At 50.0% G+C, this 12,889-nt stretch overlaps 1 protein-coding gene across 1 annotated transcript in view; it reads right to left on the bottom strand.

The window, feature by feature from the left end:
- STK10 (serine/threonine kinase 10) overlaps positions 1–7,134 on the bottom strand; it is a 50,075-nt gene extending 42,941 nt beyond the window's left edge. The window contains exon 1 of the mRNA XM_049829965.1: positions 6,870–7,134. Within this exon, the coding sequence (XP_049685922.1) occupies positions 6,870–7,025 (156 nt within the window). The 5' untranslated portion in view covers positions 7,026–7,134. The remainder of the gene's footprint in view (positions 1–6,869) is intronic.
- Between the last annotated feature and the right edge of the window lie 5,755 nt (positions 7,135–12,889).

The raw sequence follows: 12,889 nt of genomic DNA, 5'->3' as shown, positions 1-12,889 counted from the left end.
GAGACTGGCACAGCGCTGCTCTAGCAGCCCCCGGTGCACCCAGCAGCGTGCGCGGAGGTTCGTCCCGCAGGCATCGGGTCAGGCAGGGCTCCAAGGCTCTGACCGCGCCGGGACGGTGCTGCTGCTGTGGCAGCTGTGGCAACAATTCTGCAAGGGCTAGGGGAAGTGGAAGTGGCTTGTGAAACAAGTCGAAAAGCGTTAGTTAAAAAAAAAATAAAAAAAAGCAGAAGCGCCTTCCTCTGGTTTTACAAGCTAGAAGCAAGAGAAAGTAACACAAGCAGAGAGCTCAAGCTATGGCCAAGGACTTGTTCTCTATGCAGACATGCCAAAAAAGGTGCGACCGAAGCATGGTACATACACATTTTCTTGCTTTAAAAGCTCAGCAACGGCCCAGCAGAAGGGAGTAAGAGATAACAAGCCCGAGCAGCAGTACGTTAGTCAAGGAGCAGAAAAGCTCCACGCAATGCTTCAGACCGTGCACCCAAACACAGCAGCAGAGGCCAGAAGAACAAGAGGCTTCTTTGCCAGTACACTCCACTATAACCCACCTACAGAAACCGAGTGGACCTCACGGTCCTGGTGCGAGCGAGAAGTGACCAAATAGCCATGCAAAGTTTGAAGAGAGGAATGATCCACATGGATTCAGTATCTTCAGCCTACGTAAGCCTAGAACTTGGAAGCACAAAACATCCCTCTAATCACTGGTCCCCTGGAAGAGTGGGCTGCTCCAGGTGAAGCATTCCTGCCCTGGTCTTCATTCAGCCAATACCACAACATTGGAAAAAAAAAATAATAAAATGAAGAGTGGGGGGAGCCATGCAACCACTTCTGAGTTTCCTAGCAACTCTCTGCAACAAATTTGGTACGTAGAGAGCCAAGGCCTGAGCAGTGGGCTGAACGGCTGCTATGCCTGAGAGCCAGGGAACAGAGCTTAGACAGGCAGGGGTAGTATGCACGTCTGTCTGTCTGTCAGCCCTTTCACGCTGTGGTAGAAAAGCATCAGATAAATGAGGCCCTGGTAGAAGAATAGAACCACCTGATCAGACCTTTGCTATCTCCATGGCACAAGCCTGCCCAGGGAGGACACCCCAGCAGCAGCCTGCGATTGTCAAGAGAGAAATGGGGGACAGGCAGCAACGAAATGATGCCAGCAGATGCCAGCACTGAGGTCCACCAACATTGGCGGGCTTTGCTGGGGCACAACTTCCTTCACCATCTCTCCTGCCTACTGAAACACCACACAAACATTTTGGTTCGTTAAATCAGGACACAAGCCATAAGGACGCAAGCACAGGTAGGTGTCAGGGAATTGCACAAGAAGGGAAACTGTCAGGAAGGTTTTCACGTGTTGGATGGGAAGAGCATTCTGTTTTGAAGAGCAGACATTCAGGGAGGTGGAAGGGAGATGCTTTTCTATAGCCAGGAGACAGAAGCCGGTTAATCCGACTCCAGCAGCACTAGTGCCATCATCCTGCCCTTCACAAGGGGCACGCTGCCTTCCAAACCCGCATCCCGGAGGCGGCACGTACAGACACCGCTCCTGAATGCCACTGCATTCTCCCCTCTTCAATGGGCGCAAAGCAGCCCCAGCAACCTTGGGTGATGCTCAGGCCCAGCCACTGGAGCAGACGGGCTACGCCGAGCAAGGCAGCAGTTCACCATGCCTGTGTTTTGCCGTGCCTAACCCTGGCACACCCGCACACGTGCCACCGCTCCCCACCGCCTTCAAGAGGCAAGTTTGTTAAAATGTACCCGTTACTTCATTATTTATAGAATATTTTAAGCGACTTTGCTCTTCAGAGCCGAATTCCTCTTCACTCAGGCTGACCGAGGCTGGCAGCGCTGGCGGGTGGAGGGCAGCACAGCCATCCGCCGCAGGCGGGCAGAGCCCCCCGGGGACCCGCGAGCGTGTGGTGTGGCAGTGGGGGTGGGTTTGACCTGAGACTCACAAGGAGGACCCCAGATTTATAGACAGCAGCACGCCAAGGATGAGAAAAAGAACCTTTTTTCCCCAAGGAACTGCACACTGAAAATGAATTTCAAAAAACCATGAGACATGCTGGGCAGGGATTTTTCTAAGGAGCAACGATTGCCATGTGCTTGAGGGTGAAAGGCTCAAAGCCTTCATCTAAGCTTTCTCTTCCACACAGCTGCCCTCAGCTCCCACTGTCAGCAGCATTGCCAAGCTCTGGGCCATGACACTGAAGTCATTATCAAAATATTTAGGCCATGGATAGCTATCCCTCTCCCCTGCCACACAGATACAGCCGTGGCTCGGCAGAGTACAGGACAAGCTTCATTTGGACTTCAGCAGAGTTGGAGCATCACACGTTTCAGTGAGTTTAAAGTGAACATCAAGTTTAAAGTTCAACCAGGTTTAACATTGCTAGGCTACTGCTCCATAAGTAAAGGAGTGGTGTCAACCTGTTCCTCTCCTCAGCTGAAACTTTAAGAAAATCCTTCAGCTATTCTATGGGACAAGGCCATGATTAGATCTTACCATTGGTTTTCAATTATCTTTTTGTGGCCATAGTTACAATCAACTTACCCCCTCCCCCCCCTTTTTTTTTCTCCCTCCTCCCTCTTTTTTTTTTTTATTTTTTAAGCTAACCCAGCAGATTAGCATCTCTCTGTGACACCCTTTCCAGGTATTACTTGTTAAATCCCTCATGAATCAAACCAACAAGAGCTGAGCCCGACCCACTTGGGCCAACTCATGCAAAACCAGAGCAGCATGGGTTTGGCTGGCAAGCAGAGAGAGGTCTGCAAGTGACAGGGACGGTCTCGTGCCTTCAAGCGGGCCCATCGCTGTGAAAGCCAGGCTTATAAGGCAGCTTCACAACATTTAACAATCAGTCTTTTATTACCCAAATTTCAAACCGGAGCATTTACAGTCCATAGCATGTACACTAATACCACCCTCATAGATCAGATAACCCAAATTCAGCTTTTTAAGCTGTATCTTAAGAAGAAAGGAGAACGACAACATAAAAGGCACACTTATGACTCGCTGTGGCACAGGGCTCAGCGTTATCTCTCCGGGAGCCAGCACGGAAAGCCATCTGAAGGCGAGTTCAAGCGAACAAACCCCTTTTTGGCCGCGCTGGGGGCTGTGGGCAGCGCAGCCACCCACGTTCCCACGGGAGACAGCCTGTCCCCACCCTGCGAGAAGAAAGCCTTATCAGGGAGCCAGTGTCCCCATCAGCGCGCGCTGGGAAGGGGAGATAGCGTTTCACAAGAGGCATGAGCGCAGCAAAACAATCCCACCATGAGAAAGGCAGCGAGTCCCAGGGCTTCTTCCAGCAGAGCCCACGCTTTTGTAAGATCCAGCCCACCCCCTGCTAACTCGTGATTTCTCAATGCCCAGAAGAGCCCTCGCGTATCTGTTCGCGCTGACGTTAATGCAACTACCTGCAACAGTAAATACTGCACCAACTAATGGGTTTTGCAGGACTGAGAGGCGATTCAGCAGCTCCAAGCGTTCAGCCCCCGGCCGCCTGCGCTGCTGGCTTCGCTCTGAGCGTCGGCATGGCCCCCACGTCGGCACGGCTTTGCTTCAGCAAAGCAGCTCACGGGGGTGCCGCTACCGCTTCTCCCTCCCCGCACGTGCAAACAGATGTTGACTTTGAACCAATAAAGCCCACAGCCATACACTTTATGAATTGTATCTTAGGTGTTTTTGGTGAAAAATAACTCTACTTTTTTTAAGGCCGTTTGAAAAGGGTCTGAGTTAGGAACTTGTATTTTTATAGGCCCACAACCCTAAAGGGGCTGCAAACTTCCCAGGCGAGCACACACTGATCACAGCTCCTAACTGCTGGTCTAACGACTGATTTAAGATCATCGATTTAATGAGCTTTGGAAGAGGTGGGTAACAAAGCGTATTTGGCATGCAGTTGCTATCTATGGGCTGTTACTGCTTCCTTATCATACCCGCTGGACTTACCAAAAACATTTAATAGAACGAGAGCTAGAAAGAAACAGTTTCTCCCCACCCCCTTCCTACTTTTCAGCTTCATTACCCTCTGCAATGAGTTTCACTGTTTCCTCATACAATCAGGTCCCCTTTTGCTGAAAAAAGTCTTTGTATAAAAATAAGGAAATCCCAGTAGTTTCCACTGGCTGCAGGTTTCTTAAGGTCTGCTATATACATTTCAGATTCCACTATAGATTTGATTATTTTTAATTAATATATATTTAAATTAAGCCTGTCCTACTTTTGTAAACACTGTGTCAAACCAGTTCAAGTTTGCTCAGCTGAGTGCGTGGGGAGTCCAAGACACAGCTCCCTGACAGTCTTCTGCAGGGCAGTAATGGTCCCCAGTAAAACCATTACCCAGCCGAGCCCCCCTTCCTCCTGCACAAACCTAGTCTCATAAAAACAAAACCTACTAAAATGAGAACATTTTTTCTTCTATCCACACCTAAATTTCTCCCAGGTCAGACTCTTCAGTGTACAAATCCCGTCCTTTTGCACTGCTCGGGGACGACAGGCTCTTCGGAGCGAGTACAACATATGGTACATAGGGCAGGATGCAGGCACCGGCGGATTATATCACCTCCCTGTGCTTCCGTGTGTGGAAAAGGGGCGGAAGACAGGCAGGAACTTCATTCAAACATCCTGAAACTCTCACGGCCATACAAACACTTGGACTTGCTCTAAACAATCACTTTTGCATAAAGAGCAAATTGACTTTAAAGTGACTTCAAGAGAATGATTAAAATTGTTCATTGCATCTCGGCCACCTACGTTCTCCTTGCGCACACGCGGGTTGGTTTGTTTGGGGCTTTTTTGGCAGCTGAGCAGAACAAGAGGGCGAGCCTCTTCTTTCACATCTCCGTCCTATATGCATTGCCACCTAGGGTAGCACTCCAGGATAGAAAGACCAAGGAAGACAATATGCAAGTTAAATCTTAGCATGGCAGGATACTAAGTCTCTGCAATAACGCTACTGGCTATTATCCAAAATAAGGCTTTATAGTACCTGGCACCCAAATAATTTGGGATTCTTAAACAAACACACACAGTCTTGCACGAGAACCCTTCAAAAACCATCCAGGTCCATTTGCCAACCAGGATGGAGAACAGCTGGAGAAGAGATCAAAGAAGATGGAGAATTAAAACTTTACTAAGAAGAATAAAATATGCCTTTGATTTCTGTCACAACATTAACCCCCACCCCATGATCAACCATGTTAAAACATCACAAAAGCAGACAGTTGCCTGAATGTACTAGTTACAGATGGAGTGAACTTCTGGTTATAAACACGTGGTCTTCGCTGGGTCATTTACCATAATCCACATTCTCATTTGGGTAAAAATAGGGATCAAAGGAGATGGAAGTAGTTGGAGATGAGGAGATGTTATTACCTGACAGGCTGACATCTTTAGCCTACAGTACATAAAGTTACTCTGATAAAATTATTATTGGAGTGAGGCTGGAGTTAAGCAGAGGCATTCAGATATGACAATGGACTTAAAAACCAAACCAGCTGCTTCTAAAGCAGCCTTAGTCTGAAAGTTATCTACTTTGGGTATGTTATACAAAACCAGAAAGGCTGTAAATCAGTTATTCTTCTGAGTTTTCATTTGTCTCAGAAGCCTATTAACTTATTTTACAGTGTTTACCTCATGCCTGTCATTGCATGAGAAACCTGAGCAAATATAAGCAAGAGTGAGCATTGCTATATACAAGTGGGATTCCAATGCACACCACCAAGTAAACCGGTAACAGAGCTACTCATTACTACTGGTGCTACTTTCAGAAGGATAAATAGATTAGGGATTTAAATATGATTTTTAGGAATTGCATTTTATTAGAAGATAGGATCCTTCACCAAAGACTTCCACTCAGTGGATACTTAGCGCCCCATTTTTCAGAGAGTATCTACTGAATAACACGATAGAGAAAACAAATAAATACAACTCATCCCAGGACACTGTAGTAAAACACCTCTGTCCTGACCCACAACCAACCAGCTCCCTTCCCGGCCTTCTCTTTCGTTACTACTTATTACTCCATTCTGAAAAGGCAATGCCTTCTTAAATGACCTAACGAGACCATCATAAACCAGCTGCCCGACAGCAAGCTAATTCACAACACCAGTTCCAACTGGGGGTAACGCAGGTCTCCCAAGGAGCCTGGATCCCCAACCTGCTCCTCCAGCCAGCCCCAATCAAAGGCCTCCCCTCTCAGCTGTTTGCACAGGAGACCAGAGCGTTTCAGCGCCGGTAAGAGCAAGAACGTTGTCGCTTTGGAGTGCAAAGTACAGGCAGCATTTGGCCTTTAAAACCCCCATCCTTTAACAGAAAGGTTAAACATTCATAGCACTGGACATGTCCCCACTCTCAAGGAGCCGGGCTCCTCTTCTCGCTTTAAGTTTCCTGCCGGCGAGGACCACAGGAATACAAATAATGTCACCCCGCAGGCTCGCAAAACTTGGAGGCAGCCCCGAGAGTGCTGACTTCCAAGAAATCTCCCTCCATTCATTGAGCCGACAGGCTTGGCACGGAACACCTCGTCGCCTTACAAAGGCATCGCTCTGAAAACCGGCGATTTAAGGGGGGGGGAAAAACAAGGCAGCTTCTCTCCCTCCTTTCCCCTGCCCCAAGCAAAGGGTTGCCCTCCGCCAGCCCTCCCCACCGCTGACTCGCCGTCCTCGCCCCCCGTCCCGCACCGCTAGCGGGATGCGCGGAGCCGGCCCCGGGTCCCGCAAGGGCTCCCCCCCCCCCCTCCCCAGCACCGCAGACGGCTTCCAGGCTCGTTCAGGCCCGGCGGGCAGCCTTGCGAAGGAGCCGCCGCCCGCGGGCGGAGGTCACCGCCACCCCCGCGGCCCCGCAGGTGCTTCGCCCCCGGCGCGGCACCCACCTTGTAGACCTTGCCGAAGGCGCCGTCGCCCAGCTCCCCCACCACCTCCCACACCTCGCCGGGGTCCAGGTCGCGGCGGACGTGCTCGTACTCCTTGGACCGCCGCTTCTCGAAAGTGGAGAGGCGCAGGATGCGGCGGAAGTTAGCGAAAGCCATGCCGGAGCGGAGCGACGGGGCTCGCCGAGGAGCCGCGGCCCGGCGGCGGCTGGGGAACGCTGCGGGCAGCTGCCGGCGGCCGCCTCCCGCGCCTCTGCCCCGGGGGAGGACGGAGCCGCCGAGCGCCCGGGGCGGGGGGAGCGGCGCGGCGGGGCCGCCTCCAGCCGCGCACATGGAGCCGGCGCCGCTCCACCTGCTGGCCTGCCTGCCGCCGCCCCGCGCCATTGGACGGCGCCCGCCCCGCCCCGCCCCGCCCCGCCCCGCCCCGGCTCGGCCCGGCCGTGCTTCGCCTCGGGGGCCACGCTGCTGGGGTCCCAGCAGAGAGACGCTTCCCCGCGTGTAAAATCCAGAATCCTAAACCGCCTCGGCTAACGGAGGGACGTTTCCTTCTCCCCTCCCCTCTTCATCTCGTGTGAAAACAGCCGAACGCAAATATTTTGACAATTCCCGGTTAGCGGGAATGCGAGTGCGTCGGCACCACGGGCGCCCGGCAGGAATTTGTTTGGGAGATGTGGCCCGACGGGTGTCGAGCGCGAAGGGTTTGCATCCTCTCCCTCGCGAAACTTCAAACCCTCGGAAAAAAACCCGACTTGAAATCAAGTATTAAATGGGGACATCTAGGGGAAACACCCGACGGTGCAGCCACGCATCCTAATACCTCGGGTTTTAACGGAAGACTCGCTGGTGCATGGTTGTCCGCGCAAACCTCGGGGATGCCAACACCGCTCGCATCAGCGGGGCTGTTTTGCCCCCCATCCGCGTCCCATTAACGAGCCGAGGGCGGGGGGCCGGGGGCTCAGGGGGGTGTTTGCACACTCCATCCTGATGTGTCATGCAGGCGAAACTCAGCATCTCGGGTTGAGAACATCTGGGCTCGGTGATTTCTCATTAAGCTCCCTGATATATTATACCCTAGAGCGTGGGGGCTGATTGTCGCCTCTTGCTGTCTTTGCTGTTAGGAAAAAAATGGGTTTCTCCTGGTATGACCAACCCTCACATCTCTATTGGAAATTTCCCGATATTAATGCTTGAAATACTATTTAAAACTCCAGTTGCTGGAAATCTCTGGTGGTACGAGAATTTCAGCTGCCTTTTTTGAAGAAAGTTTCACGTTCCCTTACTTCTTCCCTTCTCCCCACTTAGTTGTAGGAAAAACAAGCTGAAAATGCAACCCAAGTATATTCCTGAAACAGAAAGAAGCTGAAAATAATTGAGCACTTGTTTTCACCTAACTTCATGGGTTTTGGATCTCACAGGTGTCAAACCAAGTCAGCAAACAGGTTAATTATCTGTCTATGAATTACTTCTTACTGTTTCTCAAGTGATAAATAAAAGAAAGAGAATATAAACTCCAGAAATGCAAACAACTTTGCAAATCTGCCCCAAGCTCCGGGGTCCATCTCTGATCCTATGGACAGATGGTCATGAGCATCACCATTGCATTAAGCACAACCGCTGAGTCAGCACAGTCCTCAGCAGTACGCGTTAGCAGAGCTGAGCTCTCGCTCAGCATTACAACCCAAGGAGAAGCAACTGCTGACCCGACTGCAAGACTACATACAGCTCTCTGTTTTAAATGTGGGGTTACAGAGGGTCTGTCAACCGAAGTAAGCCAGTGGACTTAGATTTTATTAGTATTATTCCTGGTGTAGGTTAGGGATAAGGAATAAGGAACACTTTCAGTGGTTATTGCTGTACTGGATTGGACTCGTTCTGGGCTGGAAAAGAAACAGGTGATAAACACTTTAAATAAATACAAGAGCAGTTCAGCTTCCGAACAGCTAACATGAACAAGAAACTGGGCGTTCAAAAGCAGCCATCTCTGAGCTATAGCTCCCAGACACGTTGCACAGGACACTGTCAGGTACTGGAAACCACAAACATCAAAGCCCTGGCCAGGAGGAAGAGCGAAGCCCTGCAGTGGCTGCTACGTAGGACCTCCTCAGCATGGACCAACAGGCTTTGGAGTACCGCTTGTCTGGGGTTGAGATTTTCATTACAGTCTAAAATAAATCCTTAAGTCTGTGCTATCATCTGGCACATTTTAATCAAATTTAATGCTCTCGAGCATTGTAAGGATAGTTTCTATCACTTGATTTTAGTACATATTATCCTTCAGTGCTGAATGGAAGAGGACCCTTTGCCTCCACATCTGAGGGGAATTCTTGAAAATGGGGGAAAAGCATTGAAGTTGTGGGACAGAGGTTGCATCTGGTTCTAGGGCAGAATTTTCCTTCTGTGAGCGGTCATTGCCATGATACTAATTCTGTTTCATTGATCTTCCATGGCCAGCTGAGATAAAGCTGAAATCTAGGTGGTTTCTGCAGCATCTGCATTTACTACTGAAGTATACTGCTTGTACGTCAGTAAGAAATGCTGCGGCACTGATGGAGCATTTCCAGCTCCTGGATGTTCATCGAAAGAATTATCTGAATGGAAAGTACTTCTAAAAACGAGATTGGCATTAATGCTCTAAAATTACAGGCCCTGTGTAATGTTCTGAAAAGAGACACACAGAATGCTAAATCGCTTAGGATTTAAAACCAGAGATCAGAGACATTACAAATATTGCACTTCAGATGTTACAACAAATGCAGCACTTTGTAATACTAAACTAGCAGCTTGGTTAATACAAGCGGTTGGCAATACCCCAGAAAGCTTTCAGATACAGCATGTATCGCCATGTCCTCCCTGCGCTATCATGCCCCAGCTGCTCTGGGAGCTTACATGGCCTGGCTACTCCTGCGTTGGCTTCTGAAATATGTATGGCTCAGGGGACCACGCAGAGCCACTGAGATGCGTTTTCAGCTCTCATTGAAGATACTCCTTTCCCTTTCCCCCTTCCATTGCATCCTTCCCTGTTTATGAGACAGAAAAAGGTCCAAGAGCCTATGAAACCTATTTGATTTTATGGTATTATTGTCCTCTGCATCCCAGCAGCATGTGAAGCCCCAGGCCTGCTAGTACTGTACAAACATGATAACCAGGTCCTGGCACAACGAGCTGATAATCGACACAGGAAAAACCCAGGCCAGCCATAAAGGAGATCTTTACAGCTGTGCAAGTGAGATGCCAGGAACACAGGGCAAGAGGGGATTTCTGGCTCACTGAAGCTAATTCCTTAGTACTACAGCAACCTCATCATGTAATCCTTTCCATAAACTGATCGTGCTCTGTGTTAGAAAGCGGATGGGTTTCTTGCCAATAGTGTCCTCCACGTGAGACTGTTTGCAACCCCCCGTCCACTGGTTCACAGCTTCCCCACCTCCCGCCTGCAGTTCTTGAGTCTATTGCCATGTTTTTGCAAACCCTCACGGTGCTCCAGCTCGAATGGCACCTCTTCCCATGGATTTACCCCACTGGCAGGGATCTAAGGGTAGCAGAATCAGACCAGGCTGCAGATGTTTTTAGTGAGGGCTGTTTGTCCTCTGTGTTCACACTTGGGGAAGTTTGAGGGAAATGCTGCATCTGGAGGTTTGGCTCTTCCTCTGCACTAGAGAAGATTAAATAGGACTAAAAGTAACTGCTAGTGAACCATGAGTTAGAAGTCACACCTCCAAAAGAAAAATGAGTTCTTTTTCCGATGTTTCTGGTTTGTTGGAAAAGTCCTTTTTTCCTGCAGGGGTGGGATGGAGCAGAAGAAAGACAGAAAATTATGAGCACTTTAACATTGCCTTCAGCGCAGAAATTACATATGCCTCCTTCATAAATCAGGCCATCTTATTAATACCGTCCATTAATTCTGAGCAGTATCTCGTCTGCTACTATGTTTTAATTGCCTGTGCAACCTGTCTGGGAGCAGCGGGCATTTAAAATAAAATAAATCCTGCTAATTATTGCTCTCAGCTTTGTGCAGACGATGCCTGAGAGCTCACTGTTTTCCAGATCTGCAGTTTTATTGCTTTCTCTGTTATGTGACCGACCTGAATAAGGACAAGATCATGCTGCTGTTTGACTTGCTGGACCGAAACACGAGGGGAAGGATTTGCTTTAATGAGTTCTACACGGTGGTGTGCACCCTCCTGTCCCATGAGGTGTGTACCCTGTGGGTCCTGGAGTCGGTGCAGGCACATCCGCACCATCCAACATGCCCGTAAAGGGAATCAGCTCACTGGACCTGATCTTTACTCATGGCATGCAAGGGATGGAGAGGGTACCTGGGTCTATGCTGCTACATAGAAAAGGAAAGCAGGGAAGTGAGCAGTCCCCCTGTCAATATCAACCTTGCTCCTCTGGGATAAATCTACCCCTGAACCTTTTGCAAGGTAGGAACCATCTAAACACTCCTCCCAGCTCAGGCTGTCCATCTTAGTTCTCCAAAAAACAAGCCCTCGGCTGTGTCTACCTACGGGGAAGAGAGCAGAGCATCCGTTTTCACCTGTCTATTCTTGCTAGCTTGTAGGTGCAGGACGTGCTGATGCCCTTCTTCAGCCTCCCCGGCATCACCTACAGCCCAGGCTGGGGAGGGACCGATGCCCTCTCAGGGAAAAGCAGCGAGGACAGCAGGCTGCGGTGAGGGAGAGAGGTGGTAAAGCCAGGGTTACCCCCAGAGCTCAACCTTGCTGTTGGATATGTCCTGCAGCTCCGCTCTGGACCAGACACGTGGCTGAAGGCCAGTGCTCGGGACCGCTGCCTGCAGGACTCGGGGAGGAAGGAGACGAGTCGACCGCAGGACACAGCCCTACAAGTCGTTCGGCACGCGGGAGGGATGGGAAAGGACCTCACAAAGCAGCCTTGGAGCTCGGCTGGCTGGCGGTAGCTCTCCCCGGCACAGCCTGAACGCAGCCGGCAGCGGCCACGTGCTCCCGCATGGCTCCGCGGCAGGAAGCACCAGGATTTTGGTATTTCCTGCGGGCGCGACTAGCGGGAGGTCACCTTTATTCTTTGGACGCGAGCACCGGTTGGTATTCCACATATTCTATCCAAGCAGGAAATCAGTGCTTATCATCTGTTTCTAAACTTTTCTGCCCAGTAACAGAATGATCTTGAAAAGCAGTTCATCCACCGGCACACGGGACCCGCTTTTCAACTGCTGGATGTAGACAGGGATAATATGATTGATTTTAATGAGTTTGAAGCCAAAAGGTTTCTCTTCAACATCCAGAAAGAAGTTAAGAAGATATTCAAGGACACTGGTATTTCTGGAGATGAGGTAAAATTGGAGAAATTACAGTCAAAAGAGAGGCCGTGAAAATGCTCCTAAACTCAAAATTAATCCTTGGGATTAATTTTGTACTGCAGCCTGCAGCCAATTCTCACTCAAGCCTGAGTTTTCTTCCTGTTAACTTCAGGAGTGGGCCTTTGATGACTTACCACACAGTCTGAATTGAAAATGTTTTAACAGTAAGACGGCAACAGGAAGAACTAATTTTTTTGGGGGTAAACCGGACATATTCCTCTGTCTGAGGAGACTGATGGGAGGAGGTGGGCAGGACTGGCAGAAGTGTCTTTTTTTTAAGCCATTTTCTTCCAAGTTCATTACTTTCCAAGCTCTCTGCAGTCCATTCTCAGAGCTGCTAGCCAGGGGGTACCTCGGTGGGGTACACTCAGACTTGAAACTCCTTCTAGAAACATTACGAGTGCCTTACCTCGGCTTATACCCGTGCCATGGAGATGCCGATGCCAGAGAAGAGCCCCAGGGGAAGCTCCTTCTCTTCTCCGATGGATCCCTCATTTTGACCTTAGACAAGCTCCGGGTTCCAAGGAGAGGCCGTAGGGATCTCGCCCATCCCTGCCCCATGGCAGAAAGGGAACAAAGCTGGTAACAGCACCTCCCCTCCAGCTCTGCATTGACACAGTCCTCCTTACGGAGGTGCATGCACACATCCCTTGCCAATTTGATTTTGCCACCAGCTCACCTTTGT

This window comes from Accipiter gentilis, chromosome 26, assembly GCF_929443795.1.
Source record: "Accipiter gentilis chromosome 26, bAccGen1.1, whole genome shotgun sequence".
In the NCBI taxonomy this organism is placed as follows: Eukaryota; Metazoa; Chordata; class Aves; order Accipitriformes; family Accipitridae; genus Astur; species Astur gentilis.
The sequence above is the reverse complement of the archived record's forward strand: the minus strand, read 5'-3'. Positions and strand labels throughout refer to the sequence as shown.